The 20,459-nt window shown below is 42.6% G+C and overlaps 1 protein-coding gene across 2 annotated transcripts in view; it reads right to left on the bottom strand.

The window, feature by feature from the left end:
• rfx5 (regulatory factor X, 5) overlaps window positions 1-20,251 on the bottom strand; it is a 42,763-nt gene extending 22,512 nt beyond the window's left edge. The window contains exons 1-6 of one of the 2 annotated variants that reach the window (XM_049601567.1): window positions 20,206-20,251; window positions 18,207-18,361; window positions 6,082-6,115; window positions 5,885-5,967; window positions 2,278-2,400; window positions 2,073-2,189 (exon numbers count right to left, since the gene is read on the bottom strand). In XM_049601567.1, coding sequence (XP_049457524.1) covers window positions 2,073-2,189; window positions 2,278-2,400; window positions 5,885-5,967; window positions 6,082-6,115; window positions 18,207-18,328 — 479 coding nt within the window. In that variant the 5' untranslated portion in view covers window positions 18,329-18,361; window positions 20,206-20,251. Of the gene's footprint in view, window positions 1-2,072; window positions 2,190-2,277; window positions 2,401-5,884; window positions 5,968-6,081; window positions 6,116-18,206; window positions 18,362-19,859; window positions 20,168-20,205 lie in introns of those variants that run through there. The other variant, XM_049601566.1, reaches the window with a different exon arrangement.
• Window positions 20,252-20,459: the final 208 nt, after the last annotated feature.

Raw genomic sequence — 20,459 nt, 5'->3', positions numbered from 1 at the left:
GTAATCAAATACCTAAGTACATTTTCTACAAGCCATCAGTTATTTCCATTACTTGTAGAACACGGGTCCTACAGTTCCGAAACAGCAACGACTGTCTTTTGGTTCTAATAACGGAGATAATGTTAAACCTATCAGTCTGAAAGAAGCCACAAAGCTTGTGGCTCGCTACGTGGTAGAAGAAATACTGCAATTGTCTATGGTGGAGTCTAAAAACAGGTGGAGGAGGACTCGCTGACAGACAGGTCAGACTCAGGACTTGCATTATGCCTGGTACAGACTACACGACTTTTCTGCCCGTTCTGACAGTCACTATGTCACATTACACAATTGTGGAGTCATAAAATCGTCCCGTGACTTGGCCGACAGACATGACACACTACACGATAGTACTCACCAATTATCCCCGGTCATCTTTGACAGCGTGTGTGATGTCATTGGGTTATTCTTGTCCTGTTTTTATTATTTTGACTATTATTTCAGTCACTGTGTCTGTTCATGTGCCAGCTGAAATGTTGTTGTAGTCACCTAAAAGCGTCAGCAGATGGCAGGAGCTACATTTGAAGCACCATACGTAAACATTCAAGCTACTGTATCCGCCACAACCAAGTTCTTACATATATTTCACAATAAAAGCCTATTTAGAAAATTGAGGGATTCTCTCAGCCAAGGTTATAAGGGGCTTTTAATTTGAAGGAAAATCAGGAAGTGTTGAGTTTGAAATGACGATGCAACGCGTTAACTTTATGAAGACAACGCAAGCCGATAAAAAGTAAGAACACAAAGATACAGAGGGATTAATAAATAACGGACCGTCTATAATGTAGTTTGTTTCAAATGAAGCTGGGAGCCTCTGCAGTTGTGGTGAGTAAAAGCCCCGCCGCTATTTGTTAATGTTATTACTTTATGTCTGGCATGAGGATGTACCATTGTTTGCTAGATGGATACTAATGACAGTAACATTAACTCAGCGGGTTGACAAAGTGCCTCTGCTGTTTCACACCATCATTTCCCCTTTTTACTCTGTGTGGTAACATCCCTAGAGGAAATATTAAAAATGCTGGGGTGTTGTTGTCATACAGTTGTCTATGGCAGCAGATCGTTCTGTGTTTCTACTGGTCAAAGTGACGGCTGTGATGGGAGAACTGGATCTCAGTGAAGGGCAAGTGGTCCATAACTTTAATTTTGGAGACAAAAATGTAGGCTTAGCGCCCTGTGGTCCATTGCCCAATAGGAAATGTAGAATACTCAAAAGTACTTTAAAAGTGCTTGAGTTATTTTTCTCAGGGAGTAACATTGAAAGTACTTTTAAAGTAACTGAGTTACTTCACTCAGGGAGTAACGCAGTAAAGTAAGTGGTTACTTTTTTAAAAAGTAACGCAGTAAAGTACTTTGATTACTTTTAAAGTAACCCTTACCCAACTCTGTGTGTTACACGGTATGCTTGTCATGCCTGTTTTGCTTTGAGAACACCAGCGACACACTAGGGCAACATGACACCGCTATTATTTGGTTCTGTATAAAAAAGCAAAGCTGGCATGAAGGAGGGACTCCATCATGTCCCTATTGCATAATCTCTGTGTATTTGTACTTCTATTCTTATTTTAGTTGTATGAAAACTCATTGGCAGCACAATGGTGTGGTGGTTAGCACTGTCGCCACACAGCAAGAGGGTTCCTGGATCGATCCCAGGAGGGAGACCTTCTGTGCAGAGTTTGCATGTTCTCCCCGTGTCAGCGTGGGTTCTCTCCGGGTACTCCAGCTTCCTACCACAGTCCAAAGACATGCAGATTGGGGATAGGCTAATTGGTGGCTCTAAATTGTCAAGAGGTGTGAATGGTTGTCTGTGTCTTTGTGTTAGCCCTGTGATACTCTGGCGCCCTTTCCAGGGTGTACCTGCCTCTTGCCCAATGTTAGCTGGGATAGGCTCCAGCCCCCCACCCCCACCCCACCCTCAAGAGGATAAGCAGTTACAAAAATGGATGGATAGAAACCCTTATTTTACTTTTATTTACTTCTTTGTTTTAAGGGGTCATGGTATATCTTGTGCGTCCGTCCAGCAGGTAAAAGGATATTTGGACTGTCCTCTGCCGCCGAGCCGTCGGGCCTTGATGTTGGGGAAAATGTCTCTGATGATTTTCCCAAAGTTGGCGGCGCTCAGAGGGCGATGCTGCAGGTTCTCACAATATCTCCTGACATAGACAGGAAGACAGTCAGAGATTACATGACCCAACCAAAAAACTCTGATCTGATGATGATCTGAATGTGTGTGTCTCTGACTTGTATGTCTCGTAGACATCCTGTTTAGGCAGGCAGGTGTCTGAATGCTCCTCCAGGTGACTGCGGATCCAGTTACAGGTGTGAAGCTGATCAGCTGTGTTGAAGGAGCTGGAGTCGCCACCACTACACACACACACACACACACACACACACACACACACACACACACACACACACACACACACACACTCAGTATGACACACACTTCAGTATTCATGTCCTTTAGTTAAGCCTTTGAACTCTGCAACAGAAATGGTCCACCAGTGCCTGGTGCCAGTGATTATTCTAACGCTTGGAGAATTAATATTTAGCACTACAAATGAGTAAGTAGTCTTTGTCTGCTTTGTATTACTAGCCTTAGCACAATAAGCCCATTAGTCTCGGTGTCTATGGTGGTCGAGAGAGGTCACAACACATGCAAACACAAGTTTTTTGTTGAATACAGCGACTCACGCAAAAAATTGGCATCTCTTCTATTTTCAAGCTTGCTTGCCAAAGCAGCGTGACTCGAGCAGCACGTAGAACGGATGTGGTGTGAATGCTCTAACCTGTCAACATGCTCGCCAAAATGAAAATGCTGGTAAACAGCGACTGTTTGCCATTGCTATGCAAAGCATCGCTTGCAGTGTAAATAAGGCCTCAGTACGCCACAGTTTATTCCACACTTCTGAAGCTGCTCCTCTTTTTGTAACCACGGTGGAGTCAGTAAAAAATTTGCTTTCATCCATACTTGTTGTTGCCGTGGGCAGGGGCGAAAATCCCATTTCATAGTTGGGGGGGAACACTAAACAGTAAACTTTTAGAGAATAATTCCAGGGGGGGACAAGGAAAAAAAGTTGTAGCCTGCCTGTCTTTTATACAGCATCTTTTCAGGTGTGTGGAATGGATCCTTCCTCTCTGGCTGGCTACAGGAGCAAACCGTTTTTTTTTTTTGTTTGTTTGTTTTTTTACCGACTGTGAGATCATAACTTTATTAGTAATTTACCAGCCCTTAGTTAGGCTGACTTAGGCCTAGTCTGCCGGAGGACCCCTCTATAATACACCGGGCCCCTTCTCTCCTTCTCTCTCTCTCTCGTATCCTATTACTGCATCTAGCTAACCCGGCCATTCTGGATGTCACTAACTCGGCTTCTTCTCCGGAGCCTTTGTGCTCCACTGTCTCTCAGATTAACTCATATCACAGCAGTGCCTGGACAGCGTGACGTGTATGGTTGTGCTGCTGCCGTGGTCCCGCCAGATGCCTCCTGCTGCTGCTGCCATCATTAGTCATTAGTCATACTTCTTCTCTTATTATACACATATGATTATTGTCACACATGTATACTGCCAGGTATTAATACATACTTTCAACATATTGTACCGCAGTAACCAGAACTATAACTATAATATTATTACTTTCATTAATGTTGTTGTAAGCTACTGTCATTACCTGCATCTCTCTCTCTCTCTCTCTCTCTCTGTCATATGGATTACTGTTAATTTATTATGCTGATCTGTTCTGTACGACATCTATTGCACGTCTGTCTGTCCTGGAAGAGGGATCCCTCCTCAGTTGCTCTTCCTGAGGTTTCTACCGTTTTTTTTCCCCGTTAAAGGGGTTTTGTTTGGGGAGTTTTTCCTTATCCGCTGTGAGGGTCTTAAGGACAGAGGGATGTCGTATGCTGTAAAGCCCTGTGAGGCAAATTGTGATTTGTGATATTGGGCTTTATAAATAAAATTGATTGATTGATTGATTGATTGATTGATAACTTTGAAAAACGCTTGAAAGAAAAGTAACCAAAGAAAATGTGTAACACTGAGTATTTCGTTTGTTTACAAGGTTTTTTGAATTTTGAAACCTGTTTGATTGACCTGTTCGTAATAAATTACTTTTTTTGGACTTTAAACATTTATCTCAGCATTGCAAGTTATTGATAATGAGAGAGTCAAGACTCAAGCCAGCAGCAGCCACATGTGGAAAAGTGGATATACAGTGAATGTCTATACTTATGAGAAATGGCTTAACAACTAAACATTTCCTGCAATTAAACTTGTAAACTGGTTTATAAACAGTGTGCTGTGAGATCTGCCGCTGCGCACCTCACAACCATGCGTAATAGTCACGCGTAATGACCGCTTCTCGTCGGTTAAACTGCATGTCTTTCATGTTTGTCTCACTAACAGGTGGAGAGCCTACAGACAGGTACCCATTGGCTACGAGCCGCTCCGTCACAACCGTGCGTAATAGTCGCACGTTATGACCGCTCCTCATGGGTTAAACTGCACGTCTTTCATGTTTGTCTCACTAACAGGTGGAGAGCCTACAGACAGGTACCCATTAGCTACAAGCCGCTCCGTCACAACCGTGTGTAATAGTCACGCATAATGACCGCTCCTCGTCGGTTAAACTGCACGTCTTTCATGTTTGTCTCACTGACAGGTGGAGAGCCTACAGACAGGTACCCATTAGCTTCGAGCCGCTCCGCCACTGACTGCTCTTGTCCTGTCCTCTCCCTCTTCTTTCTCTCCTGTCCTCTCTGACTATCACTAAACTCTGGCTTTTGAACAATGCAGGAGAAATGTTGCAGACATTTTATATTATCAGCCTGGGCCTGGGGCTTGTTGTAACAGTAAATGGGATGTGTTGTAACTTGTGTAAGTTAAACTATGTCTGCGTGAGTGTACATCTTACCCTGCGATGCGCGATGTGGGCAACCGGGTCCAGCCACACGCTGCTACTGCTGCAGTTGCTAGCCCCGCTTGTTGGAAAGAGTGTGGGATATACCACTACTAGGAATGAGAGGGGGGGACTAAATCTTTTAAGATTTAAATAGCACTTGCGTGATTATAATGAGCACTGCTTACATTGTGCTTTTAATAAATACTACTGCATTGTTCAAAAATTATTAATTGTGTCTCAAATTATTCTAGGGGGGTACAGCTTTACTTGTGATGGGGTCATGTCCCCTGTTCCCCCTGGGATTTCCGCCCCTGGCCGTGGGTAATAGTATGACGTCAATATGTCAACAAGTTGAAATATTATGAGTATCACAATATTAATTTTTCATATAATATTAAAAATTACACCGGTATTATTGTGAGTGAGATGATGGCACACTCCTAGCTCTTACATATCAGCGTATCATGCATCCGTACTTCTAGGAACAGGAATTTCCTGAGGCTACTAATAGAAATCCCAGCATAATTACTGCAAATGACATTTGCACGGCACAGGTAACAAGGCACAAGGTAATGAAAGATCATGGCATGACAGGGAAGAGAGAAGCCTTAGGCTTTTGCTGTAAAAAGAATGAATGTTCTGGCTACTATGGTTCTTATTTTAGATTGATATATACAGAATTACGCAAACAGCAATCTCCTCTGGCTATTACGGGGAAATTCCTGGCAAAATTCTGCTGCAATTATGGCAAAATTGCACAACACGTAAGGTAAGGTAACGAATTAATGACTTGATAATGTTGGAGAAGACAGAAGTCTTTGCTTTCTGCTGCTAAAAGAATAAATGCTCCATCTGTTATGGTTCTTATTTTATATCTATTTAAACAGGATCATGCAAACGACGATCTCCCAGTCCATTTTTAAAGGGTTAACCAGCAGTAGGTCTGACCTTTTGTCTCCAGAGCTGGGTCCAGAGGGCAACTGGAGGTACAGGTACAGCTTGTCATTGTCGGAGAAACGCTGAACATCTTGCTGTTTAAACAGAACAGAACAAATCAGACCTGTGCTCTGATGTGCTTCCTCTGCACACCTCTCCACTGCACACGTCACTGATGTCATGCTTAATCATCAACTGTTGGCTCTTACCAGGATCTGATCCACTTTGGTCTGAACACTCTTCCTGCAACACAGAGAACACAGCAGTCATCCACACAGCGAGGGCGTACAGAACAAATCTTACATCTGTGACAAAGGTCATGATCTGATGGACTCTGAAACATCCTTAGCAAATTTACACTTCTTGTCCTGAAGCAAAAACATCATTCAGTTTTAGTCAGAGCCTACTGACAATTCATGTAAATCAGGAAGTTTCCACAAGACAGCAGCCAAAAACAGGAATTTATTCATTTTAAAAATCCATTCGTTTCTTTAAGACTTTGAATTTTTTATGTCAAGGGTAGCGGTGCTGCTTTGTCAGGTGTTGCTGCCCTCTCCATAGACAAACAATGGGACAGCCAGCGCAAAGCGGTTTTACAGCTGATCACATGTAGAGGCCTTTAGGGACCGTTCGCCACGGTACCCCTGCTGGGCAGGGTGGAAATAAAGCACTTTTCACACAGAGCGTGCAAAGCACAGACCTCCGCCAACGAACCCATTCATTGTGTATGTGCTACTGCGGTGCAAGAGCACACTGCTCTGCCGCCGAGCTGAGTGGCACGCGCCGCCAGCCTGTGCTCGAATTGAAATTTTTTTAATTTCACCACAACGCGCTGTGACGACACCTCGGCGCCGCGCGTCCAATAGCAGAGAAGAGCCTGACGTAGACCTGAAAGCAGTCACCATGGAGCTGTAGCTCCTGAACGAGCCTGTTCTCGCCCAAATCCTGTCCTCTGCGCCCCCGCGCCGCGAAAGCTCTGTGTGAAAGAGGCTTAAGCTTAAGTCCTGGAGAGTTTCAGAGGACCTGGAGAATGTTTTAGGATAGTAATAACATTATATAAGATAATCATATTACAAAGATAATATATATAAGATAATAACATTAAACACAAAATTAAATTGCAATACTTCTAACTTGATGATTTTACCTTTCTGTACATTTTGTATACAAATTCATTAAATAATTTTGCTTGTAGATGTCTATTTGCATCACATTTATTACGGAAAACACATTATTTGATCAAATTACATTGTGCCCCTGAAGTTCTTTGTGCGCTCCTTACTTTTTCAACTTAGGAGCACATGTGCTCCTTGGGAAAAAAGTTAGCGTCAAGCCCTACCCAGGGGTGTTTTTGGAGGCCACATCAACATCAGAAACATGGTGTCTAAATCTGAACAACTTGTAAAACTCCTTGTTGATTCCAATCTTGATTACCTGGGGCTCTCAGAAACATGGTTGGCTCAACTACATCCGCAGGCATTATGAATGTTGCAGGCTATAACACATTTTGGAGGGATCACACACAGGGTAAGGGAGGGGGGTATGTTAAGAATACTCTTAAATGCAAACAAATTGAGTTTTACAATAATGCCCTGGAATGTGTTGGAGTAACCATTACACTCTCTCCACAGATGTTCTTCAATGTTATTGTATTTTATACAACAGTTAGTTCCGACCGAGTGTGATTGGATGAGAGGCATTCCGTGAGTGCTGATATAGAGTATAACATCACTGGGACTTGTAACAGTAAAATCACTCTGGTCACAGGTGTTATAAATATAAATACAACCGTTAATTAACCAACTGTCACATTCGCTACACTGACGCAAACTTACACTATAGCGTTACACCAAGAAGATGGATGTTTTCCCCAGGCTGGCTGGTAAGTGAAATTTTTTACCAGCCAGGCAGATATTTTACCAGCCAACCAAATAATTAATAATTTAAAGGGAAAAAAGTCAAGTCACTTAATGCTGCCGGTGGATGAGACTGGGGGATGGCAGCAGCGGGAGCAGCAGCAGCAGCAACATTAACCTCCGTCTCTTGGTTGTCGGTCGGTAAAATCTCAGCCTCAGCAGGTTCTTTTGCTTTAGTTTTTTTGTGGGAGGCTCCGCAATACCTGGCCAGCATTGCCACATTATACTTTTTCTTACTTCTTCTTCTTCTACGAGGGTTCAGAGCATGGATGAGCCAGGCCTGCGCAGATTCGATCACTGGCGATTGGCGCACAATGCATGCTGGTTAGTTTTGTGTCCGACTTCATCCCGACTTGCTCTGACGTATTACAAAAGCCGACGGCGATAAAACCGCAAGAGCAAGGGACGCAGTTTTTAGAGCCAGGCGCTGCAGTTGCTCTCCACCGACTGCACCGCCTGGCTCTCACCTGATCTAACAGCTGATTGTTTCAGATGTCTACTGTATAATAATATTGGACTTTTTTAATTATTTAAGTATTTAGCAACACAGAGACTGGTGGTCAGTGGGATGTGAGGATTCTTAAACTAACATCTGTACAGATGTGAAGCCCTGACTGTATCTAACTGATCTTTAATGTAAGCTGTTGTCTTGTATTTTTTTTCCTCTGAAAATATGAACCTCATCCACCTTATTTTTCACGGAAACACGGAGGCAAAACAGAACGCAGCCAGCTTCCGTTTTTTTGTGCAACACTTCCGGTCCAGCACTCTGACCACTGTGTAAATGGGAATCGCCTTGTTGTTTACCTTGCTGAGTTTAGCTATATATATGTATATATCACATTTTTCACGTCACTATATCACCGTTTAGATTAATCTGTTTGTAAAGTCTATAAACACAATGACTGACCAAACATTAGTATTTTCTCTGTCTATAATTAATAACATGGTTATCGTAGATTAGCTGGGCTAACCGTTAGCTGTTAGCCGTTAGCCGTGTCTGTAATAACTCACTAAACTCACAAAGTGGCCCGTGAAAAAAATATTTTCTCCAGCGGATGTCTTAGTTACAACATGATTGAGCTAACTGGAGTAGTTTCATGTCGTGTCCGACAACGGGAGGCTTTTAACGGATGACGATCCTGATGTTAGCTTTGCTGCTAGTGTTAACGTTAGCTGTCCCTGTCAGCTGCAGCCACTGATGCTTTCTAGACATCGTCATTTCCCAAAAATGAATAAATACCACACATAGCAACACAAAACTGCTTTGCTAGCTCAATCATGTTGTAACGGCTGGATGGTTGATGCGTACATGCTGATTCAGGTGCTATCAGAGCCGATCCGCGCATCACTATGGCTTAATGATCAACTCAGTCAATTAAAACAACCCGTCCTGTGTTAGGAGTGTATGTCGCTGACAGAAAGAAAGAAAGAAAGAAAGAAAGGGAAAAAAAAATAGAAAAGCAGCGTACACCTCACATATTTATTTCTCACAGTTGCGTTTGGCTGGCATGCAGAAGCACCGTCTGTATGTCTGTGTGTCGAGGGCGCGAGCCGCAGCTTCAGCTGCTCAGATAGAGAGGCTGTGTAGCCCGGTGTGTTTTTTCACTGATTCGGTTCTGCAGGTTCTCTGCTGGTACACTGGAGACGGGGATCAAGCAGTTTGTCTCACTCGGGATAGATTGTGCTTTTTTGGTTCATAGTTTATGATTGACGTGCGATTTATTCGCGTTTAGAGGGAATAAATTTCCGTTATAACAGAAACGTGGGCACAGTTATCTAACGTTATACAAAATGCACAGCCTGACTAACTAACTAACTAACTAACTAACTAACTGATTGACTAACATAAACAACTGAAAATTGAAAAAAAATTAGCTTGCACTGTTAGCTCCGGTAAGGGAAAGCATGAGGGAAAGCGGCTGACCAGAAGTCATGCACAAAAAAACGGAAGTTGATCACTATTTACTTCCGTGTTTGAAAATAAGGTGGATAGTCAAACACAGTTTATTTAGCCTGTGTAGTTGGGGGGACAGGTCAAACTGATATGATGCTGATTTACAGGAGAATTCATATCAAATAGAGTATAAACCATGAACATAAACTACAGATCACCTGTAAAGCATTTTAATAAATTAATCTATCATAATTAAAACAACTGGAGACTGAGAACAAACTGATATATGGGTCTGATCACTTTTTTAATGAACTGACATCATTCCAGACAGGATGTAAGTGTGTCTGTGACTTCCTGTACAGACTGAAGGCTGCTGGAAACGGTCAGGAAACTGTACAACTTCACCATGGTTTTTTGTCACCACCCCCCACTGCGGCTGCCTGCTCTCATCTACTTTGCAGGCGAGGCGCAGTTCATCTCGAATGAGCCTATTAACAAAGTAGCGGAGTGAGAGAGTGGTACATCCTGTCAGCCAAGGGGTTTCCTATCTGTGCAGCTGAGCACCACAGCACCTCCACGGACTATTACATCCAGACGGTCCCGGTGTTTCCTCTGCAGCCTCCACTTCACCCAGCTGCCCAACAAACCTGCTGCTTCTTCCCACTTTAACCTGAATAACAAACCGGGGCTTGGTGCTCTGGCTGGATTCAAACGGAGAGCCGGGGCTAGCTGGGAAGCTAGCGGCGGCTAATTGGCTGTGCCTCCCTCCGGTCATGCTGCGGCTAACGCTCTGCTAGCCTTACAGCTGCGCCTTGCCAATGTGCCTAACAACAGCTATCCACCTCGGCGCGCTGTGTTAATGTCATGACTGACGCATTTACATGACCAAATATCGTCTCTGCCTGAAATACACATTACTCTGCCAGGAAACCAGCTGATACCAGCATCGTTCTCCAGTAACAAAAAATGCATTTTTCACTGGTAAAAAAATAACTCGCCAGAGTGCCGAGTGGTCTTAAAAATTTACCAGCCAGAGACAAACTCTACCTGTAATTGGCGAGTGGCGAGTGTTAGTTTTGGACCCTGGGTCTAGAGATATATGAGGGCTTGATCAGATTTTTCTTTAAAAAACATTGTGATCAACTAACTGTGCCTTTAACTTATATCATAAACGTATTGCTGGACGAATGTATGTTTCCATCTGCCCTGAAGTCAGCTATCATCACTCCAGTTTTTAAGTCTGGTGACAGTCAGGGGGTAACTAACTACAGACCTATTAGCATACTGCCTGTCATCTCCAAAGTGTTTGAAAAAGTAATAGCAGAACAACTGAAATTCCACTTTGATAGTGAGACGTTAATAAATCCTATGCAGTTTGGTTTTCGAACACACTACTCCACCGAAACGGCTTGTTGTTATTTCCAGGGGGGTGTTATGGGGGCTGTTTTTCTGGATTTACATAAGGCACTCGATACCGTTAACCACTCCATCTTGCTCTCAATACCTGCCAATTTCAACTTCCTGTGAATACACTTAAATGGCTAACATTATATCTGTCTACCCGCTCCCAAAGTGTTATAGTTAAAGATAAAATATCCACCTTTCAAAACTGCAATATAGGAGTGCCTCAAGGATCAATAGTTGGCCCACTCTTATTTTGTACGTACATTAATGATCTCCCTCAGGTATCTGATGAGGTTGAGATAATAATGTACACAGATGATACAGTCTTACTCACACATGGGAAAAATGCAGATGCAGTAGTGGCTAAACTATCTGATGTAATAAGTAAAGTAGCGAAGTGGCTCGGCCAATCATGCCTTACCTTAAACACAGATAAAACTGTGTCCAGGTACTTTACTAAACAGCATAAACATAGATTATGGCCCAGTGTATACATAAACGGGCAAAAATTAAAAAAATGTTGAGGAATTTAAATAGTTGGGAGTCATTCTTGATCCTAATCTAACCTTCACTAAGTATATAAAAAAAAACAGCTCAAGTAATGAGGCTAAATAATTCAAACTTCCACCATATAAGAAATTCACTAACAACTGAAGCTGCCAAAACTTACATGAAGGCTATGATCTTGTCTTATATGAGGTATTGCATGCCATGCTGGTCCCAGGCAAGTCAAACTGCCCAAAACTCAATTAAATCATTATACAGTCAGGCTCTCAAAATCCTAGACAAGAAATCATGACAGTATCACCACTGTAATATTCTCACTAAATACAATATGCTAAGCTTCTACAATCTAATCACCTTTTCTGATCTGCACTTGGTTTGCAAAATAATTAACAGTGCTGCCCCTCCTCCCTTGAAATCCTATGTGCAGCCTTGCTCTGAGCTGAGAACTAGAGCTCTCAGGTCCACATCTAGAGGAGACTGTAATATCCCACAGCGCAGTTCTGCATTTGCACAAACTGCCTTTTCTTACAAGGCTATCAAGGAGAGGAATAGGCTTCCTACCAACTTAAAAAACATCCCTGGTTATAATCGTTTTTGTCTTGAAGCTAAAAAATGCTTCTATCTACCCAATCTTGGCAGCATTAACTTGAACCTGGTGACACTGTCTACGATTTCTAACTGGGCCAACATGGGGTATATCTAATGTGCAGACATCTAGGGTTAACTTCATTTTATTTCTTAATTGGATGTCTTGTAGTACCATTATTGCTAGACTTGCACCTATTACAAGTTTTTGGGCCGATACCGATTTCCGATTTGCAGAGTGCTTGGATGGCCTTTTCCGATTTGGCCAATTATGATTTAATTTTTTTCAGCACACAAGATATTGCAATATTTTCTATCTTTGCTTTATTAGAACATTTTAACCCAGATACAACCAGCTTTTCAATAATCATCTCAAACAAACAAACAAAAACAGTGGTTAAGAAACATTTTCCTTTTTGCTCAGATATAACTTCAGGTACAGTATTAAAATAAATAAGTAAAAAAGGCATACATAAAAAAACATGGAGAAATAAAATAATAATTCTTAGTGTATAGCATTTGTGGGTCATTTCACAAAAAAAAGTAAAAATATCTCCTGTGGAAAATTCACAAAGGTCTTCAGGACGCGCCCACCAGTAGCGCAGACATGCGCATCTTTGGCACGCGGACACGTGCATCTTCGACACGCAGGCACACGCCTCGTCAGTTTCAAGCGGCACAGTGCAGCAGGGAGAGCTCCGCAATTCAGTTTAACATGGACAATTAACGACTTTCTCCTTTTCTCTTTTGATGTGTGTGCGTGAATGATTAAGGTGAGATGTTTCACTTCCTCACATCGCTCAAGCCGTGACTTGCACATGTGCATGTGTGCGCTGCTGATGTTACACAATGTCAATCATGTGGTGCGCCGGGAGGTTGACCGGCATTTTAAATCAGCATATTTTAGACTGACCGGCTGGTTACAGGTCATGGTGGATTACGTGAAAACCGGCCTGATTCAAAGCACTGCCGATAAATCGGTGTCTAATTATTGCTGTATAGAACTGTCTCTGTAACTTTTCTGTATCACATACAGTACAGGCCAAAAGTTTGGACACACCTTCTCATTCAATGCGTTTTCTTTATTTTCATGACTATTTACATTGTAGATTCTCACTGAAGGCATCAAAACTATGAATGAACACATGTGGAGTTATGTACTTAACAAAAAAAGGTGAAATAACTGAAAACATGTTTTATATTCTAGTTTCTTCAAAATAGCCACCCTTTGCTCTGATTACTGCTTTGCACACTCTTGGCATTCTCTCCATGAGCTTCAAGAGGTAGTCACCTGAAATGGTTTCCACTTCACAGGTGTGCCCATTTTCTAAATAGGCTTTTATTCTGAAACATTTGTCAGAACTTCCTGTGGAAGATACAGTAGCTTGATAGTTTACTTGTGGCGCTTCAAATGTAGCTCCTGCCATCTGCTGACTACAACAACATGTCGGCTGGCACATGAACAGACACAGTGACTCAAATAATAGTAAAAGTAATTAAAATAGGACAAGAATAACCCGATGACATAACACCCGCCGTAAAAGACGACCAGGGATAATTGGTGAGTACCAGCGTGTAGTGTGTACCAGGCATAATGCAAGTCCTGAGTCTGAAATATGTCTGTCAGCGAGTCCTACTCCACCTATTTAGACTCCGCCATAGACGGCAGCATAAACAAACTGAAAAAGTGCATTCAGTAACAAAAAAATAAGTTTAAAGAATTTTGGCTTATGGTTTCATTCAAATGTATATATATCTCAAATTAGAAGAGAGAGAGGGAGAGAGAACGCGCGTCTGTGTGTGTTGTCACGGTACCAAAATTGGGACCCACAGTACGATACCAGTGACAGTATCACGGTTCTGAGTAGTATCACGATACCACAGCAAAAATGAGGCAGATGTGCCTTTTGTCATTTATAAAAAGATAAATCACTTTTTTATAATTCATCACTGATATTTCAGTGGAATAAATTACTTATTGACTTATTCATACTTCAAAAACAGCATCAATAAGTGATTAACATAGGGGGGATCAAAATAAAATAAATTAATAAAATAAAACTCAACCAGCCATCCTCCTTCCCTGACAAGTAAAGAACAGTCCCTTCATAAGTAAATAACAGTCCCTAAAGTGCGGTGAGATTTGTGGACCGTTTACTGCCACAAAGAGTAATGTGATCGGCCCGTTTCTCCTCTGACACGTCACATACCTGTGTGCCGCCACAGCTCGGCTTTTCAGGTACTTCTGGGCAGTCATGATGTCAACAAGAGGACATTATTGGACCTGGAGCTGGACTTATCCATCTTGCGCCCCGGAGCACATGGCCGCCGTATTTGATAGGAATATGTATTCCTGTCTGTGTCTGTGACCCCCGTTCAACCCACAACTGGCAGGATTTGCCGTTATTGGACGGCGCATGGACACTCACCCTCTTGCGACTGGACTTTGAACTTATCCCACAGTAGTGGTACTGTGAGGTACCATAGTACTACAGTACTCCAACATTATGGTATCATATGTACTGTGGAGTTTTAGTGCCGCGGTCTACCGTTGGTACCAGTATACCGTGCAAAACTAGTGTGAGAGAGAGTGTGCGCGTCTGTTTGTGTGTGTGTGAGAGAGAGTGTGCGTGTCTGTGTGTGTGTGTGTGTGTGTGTGTGTGTGTGAGTGTGTGAGAGAGAGAGAGAGTGTGCGCGCGTCTGTGTGAAATTATGACCGAGTTAACAAGTTGTTTTCCGACATGAGGGGGTATTCTTGAATTCTCCCAGTCAGAAAGAGTTTTTCTGAGTATGCCGACGTCACTTGAACGCAGCATTCACTGCAGGCCATTCAGGTCTCATAGTGGGAGCGGGGCACTGCCGTGCTGACAAAATTATATATGTTATCGGGGCTATTCATCATGATATCGGACTTACCGGAATGACGTAATAATTTCCTGTTATCAGCCCGATAGTTATAGTGCACCCCTAATAAGAACCATGATGATGGGACATTCTGTCACTTCACAGTTGTCCAAAACATGTGGTTTGTGCCAGGCGGACATGATTGCCAGTACTTTTTCATTATTGCAAGAAATTCCATTGACTCATTCACAAGTCAAAAATGTGTTTTATCTGAAAGAAACATGCAATATTTACATCTAAGATCATAGAAAAATAGTCAACCAAGTGCAATGATGTCCTCTAAGATAAGATTTGCCACTTTGTTTGCAGTAAACAAAGTTTGTTGTTGTTTTTCAGTTTCAGTTATATATTGGGGGGACATTTTGGGCATGGGGGGGGGGGACTATACGGTGACTACGGCCCTGTCATGCATGCATAATTAAGGCCCATTTATGCTCCTTTTACGTATGAAAATGTATACGTCCATTTCAAACGATGTTACCGTCACAGCCCACATACTTCCATGCGCCCTTTACGTTGGCATGGCATAGTCTGATACTAAGGTTGTGTATTGCCATGACAGTAAGCAATCCTCAAGTTAAAAGACCTGCAGACATGTGTAGGCCTGGTTAAATTAAACTAATAATACATGAGCTAAATTTTTACTTTAGTCTAATATTGATGATGGTGGGGCCTCATATTCATTAACACACCAAAATTATTACATGATGCCTGCTAGATTGATGCTTGGCTTTAGAGGCTAGGCTAAGCCAAGCTAAGCACAGTGTGCTAAAGTGACAGAAGATGTTTTATTCCATAGCCTAGCTTAATTAAGCTATCGTTGGGTTATAATAGACAGTTACACACATTGCTATTTATAATTGGGAGAAATAAAAATACCACTCTGTTGCAGACTGAGAGGACCGAGGTCCACTCTCATGGGGGTTAGTGTCCTCTGGCTCAGAGCTGCATCCTGGCACTGGTGGCTCGAACATGTAGGTCTGCGGTTGCAGAAGACAGTTCGGAGATGCATCCATTTTCCTGGTAGCGGTGGTGACTTTGATTGACAGGTGACACTTGGTAGGGGGCGGGGTTTTCGCGCATTCGGCGGACACGCCCACAGCATTTGGGAGCAGAGACAGAGGCTGATTTTTACACAACTTTGAAGCCTAATTTCATATATTTGCCGATTTTTTTAATCGTTCAAATTTGACAGGGTAGCTTACAACACCTTTTACTGTGGTATGTCAAACTCAGATGATATTTATTCTCACTTTACACGGACTTTAACCAATATATCCACCAGGAGGCAGCCCAGCTTCAAACGTTTATGACAACAACAAACTCAAAAACAAACATGGCAACTGTGGAGGAGATATTGATAATGTACCTCGTGCAAAAAAGACAAAAACAGAGGCAGCGTTGTAGGAGGCGGTGGCTGGTGAGGCTGTTAAATACGTCGCAACTGGAGGACGGAGAATTCTTTTCTCTAGTACTGCCGATAAGAGAAATTGAATTGTTATTTCTTCTTAGTGTCTCACGAGAGCTACGTATCGGGTAGTGACAGCAACACTGCCTCCGCAGTTCCCGATGGTACTGCTCCGTTTGGCCCGTATCCCTAAGCTTTATGGAAACGTGCAGAAATACAGACGAAATGAACGCGGAGCACGGACAGAAGGCTCCGTCCGTATCCGTATTTAACATTGAGCATAAATGGGCCTTTAGGCTACAGTTGTCTGGGTGCGCAAAGGTGAAGTACGCTGGTCTTGTCATACAAAGTTTGACGAGTGTCAACTGGACAATATGGAGATGTTTGCATCTTGAAAGCCGGACTACAAATGTGGATAGACAGGGAGAAACACACGCAAGCCTAAGACGTGGTAAGATACGATATTCCACACTATATGAAGTGACTGATAACAAGATCTGTATAATGGATTGTAAAGAAATTTGTCAGGTTTTTATTTGGTAGACAATCAATCTGTATTTATAGCATGATGGGATGACAGCACAATGATGTGTGTGGTATCACTGGAAAGCTCTAGTCCTGCGCTTTCATGTGATATGCGTGGCATTTCTGTGTGAGCCTGCATTCGCGAGTAATCCATCTAAGAGTAACGTGTGTGCAAAGCTGTATGAAAGCTCTGTTATACATCATTTTAGTGTAAATTTATCATTTTTTTCCGCTGTGAAAACATTGGACTACTGACAAGTGCTTGGTCTTGTTGGAAAGCTACAATGCCGCACGTGATATGCGTGGCTTCTCGCTAAGATGCACGGTCGCGAAGAAAATCAATAGAGAAGAACAGGTATGAATTTGGACGCACTATTCGTCGTTTGGGCCCATAGGGTTAACAATGTTAGCATCAGAAACCGTGCTTACATTGCTAACAGAGCTAACACTGAAGGGCTCAAACTGAGCAGCACCAAGGTGACCTCTGGGAAGACCGAAGGGTAGGCACAATTTTTCAACAGCAATGCATTAACCGACAACTAACCGGTTAAAAAAAATGCAAAATAATGTGAAATAGGCTCTAGTCTGGCGCTCCCTTATCTCAGTGAGCTCTACGGCATTTTGAAGCACTGTCCTTTGATGTTTTTTGTTGTAAATATTTACCCTTTATCTTTTTCTGTCTTGCTCTCTCTCTCTCTCTCTCACACACACACACACATTTCAGAGTTTTCAGTTTTGGCAAGATCTCGGCCATGATTTGCCAGTACTTGTAGTTCTAGGGTCCTGGCGTCTGGAAATTAAGTGATCGTCTGGTCAGACAAAACAGCTGTCACAGCCCATCTCTGCTCCACCAACCTCTCGAACATGTCGTAAACAGAGTTCCACCATGTTTTTGTTGACTGGAGCAGAGTGTGCTGTGGCAGTTACACCTGGGCCTGTTTTGTTTTAAGTCCCATGGTGGCGGTGTGGCTGTGGTTAAAGTGCTTTACCAGCCTCGCTGCAGCAACGATTATGTGACTGATGTGTGCGCTGAAGCCATCATTGATAGCGAGTTGCAGCATGTGTGCGAAGCATGGTCCAGAGTGCCTGGGGACACGTGCTGGGGAGTTGGCTGCCACAGTGTTTCTGGCATTGTCATGGATTGTCATGGAATGCATTATTTCCTGTGAGACAACAAAATGAACTTACGAGATGTTGCTCTTGAGTTTCTGCAACAGCATGCTGGGCTCCGTGTCGCCCTCACCTGCCTCCAGACTGCCATCCCCCCGCCGGGAGGCTTCGGCTTGCTGGTGCCGCTCTGCCTCCGACATCTAGACCAACTAACCAGTGCTAAGTCCCACCATCTAAGGAGACAAAAACACACTCTCAACTACACTGCTGTTGTGACAAATATACTTTATATCATAGCTTGTAGAACTGAAATACATTACTTGATTAATCAGTTCACAAAAATTCATTATCAGCAATTTAAATAATCAAATTACGGTCATTGTTTTAGGCTGGAATGAGCCCAGCTTGTCAAATGTCAGTTTTCTTCCATATTTGAGAACTGAAAATCTTTTTGGACTTTTAATTGGAAAAATCAGAAGACATTTGAAGGCATCAACCTGAGGACTAAGAACTTGCACTGGCTCCTTTTTTTTTTACAACTTTCTTACAGTTTGATGATTAATGAGTCAATAAATAAATAATTGTAAATTGCAGCTTGATAATGTGCTTATAAATTTTGTTCAAATCCACACAATTTTATTTCTGATTCTAGTGGAGAACTCAAAGTTTCCACAGATACCAGACTTGTCAGGATGAATTTTGGGATAATGACCATATATGTAAATTGAATATTTAGCTGCTTTTTGCACACTGTATTGTATTATACATTTTGTTTAAAACATATTCCATTTAAAAAGAGTGGAGAAAATATCTTTTACTTAAGTAAACGTGTTAAATGTTAATTGGTGAAGTAACTAAATCTGTCAGATAAATGCTGTTCAGTAAAAGATACAATAATTCCATCTAGAATGTAATGAAGTGGATGTATAACGTGGCATTAAAAGACTCAAATATAAAGTACAAGTACCTCGATGTTGTACGTAAGTACAGTACTTGTGTAAATGTTCATATTTACGTTTCACCACTTGATTTGCACAACCAGGACGCTACTTCAGGAACAGGTGAATTGGGTTTTGAAGGATTGATTTGATGTAAAATAGGTAATATAGATGCTGGAAAGAGAAGCTGACTTAAATGCACGAGTTAGTTGGGTCGTTGGTTTCAACATTGAGACAGTAACACTGGTGTCAGACAACAGACAGACAGACAGCCGGGTCACTCCCACCTGTCTCCAGTCACTGCAGCACCTGAGCGGCGCAATGAATTTTAACATAAGACGACATTTTAAAGCTCAGGTTTCAGCCCAACACGCGCTGTCAGCCGGTAAAAATAGGCCCGCTGGCTGCCGGGTAGTGACACATGCCGGCTGTCACGGCGCAGTTAAACGTTACGACTACTACCGGAGCGGGAGGCATGTTTCTGGGGAGGAAAACACAGCTCGTCGCCGGCCATACTCGGTACACACACGGCAGCTACTGTTAGCCGGAGATGTTAATGTGCCAGCGGCCGAAATGTGACAGCCGTTCCCCGTATGACATGTTCGATTGCCGTGTTTACAGCGCGCAGAGAGCCGGTGGTCATGTGCCTGCCATTTACTATTTCAACACGCACACACACTCGCGCGCATACTGTGACCCAGCTCAACATGTTCCTGCCGAGCTAACTGGCTAACGGACAACACAGACACCCTCTGCATTAGCTGACCGAGGAGGTGACACTTCAGCGCGTTACCTGGAATTAAAACAAACAGGGTTAACAGCGCTTATACGCCGTAACCGAGAAAACTGGTTCACACGGAAAAACACCACATTGGTCTGGCTAACATTTTCCGCGTTCCTGTGTGGCTAGCTAGAAGGTCGCTGCTATCCCTGAGAGGCTAACTAGCTAACTAGCCTAGCTGGTTGCTATCAGATAGCATTAGCTAGCAAGCAATGAAACACCCCTTAAATGTGTTTTTACACGCTATTCGTAATTTCAAAATAGTTCCCGATAAAAGTTTATTTATTCTGTTACTACTGTATGAACAGTTCGGCTAGTCCCATTTGAGTATTTATTTTAAAAAAGAAAAAGAAAGTACCTGAGCCAAGATACAGCAAAAATCCCCTTTCAGATTTTTTTGTGATTGGACGGCTTTGTTATGTCTGCCTGACTACAAAGCCAACGTCTATTCCGACTGGTTGACTGTTACAAATCTACCCGGATACCAAAAGCGGGTGAAATTTCATTCGTCGATCAGAATTATTTTTCTGACAGGGATTTTTCTGATTGGACGCCTTTTCCTGGTCTGCCCAGTTACAAAACAGATGAATTTATTTCGCTAAATCTGCATAG

The sequence above is a fragment of the Epinephelus fuscoguttatus genome, linkage group LG17, assembly GCF_011397635.1.
Source record: "Epinephelus fuscoguttatus linkage group LG17, E.fuscoguttatus.final_Chr_v1".
Lineage (NCBI taxonomy): Eukaryota > Metazoa > Chordata > Actinopteri > Perciformes > Serranidae > Epinephelus > Epinephelus fuscoguttatus.
The sequence above is the reverse complement of the archived record's forward strand: the minus strand, read 5'-3'. Positions and strand labels throughout refer to the sequence as shown.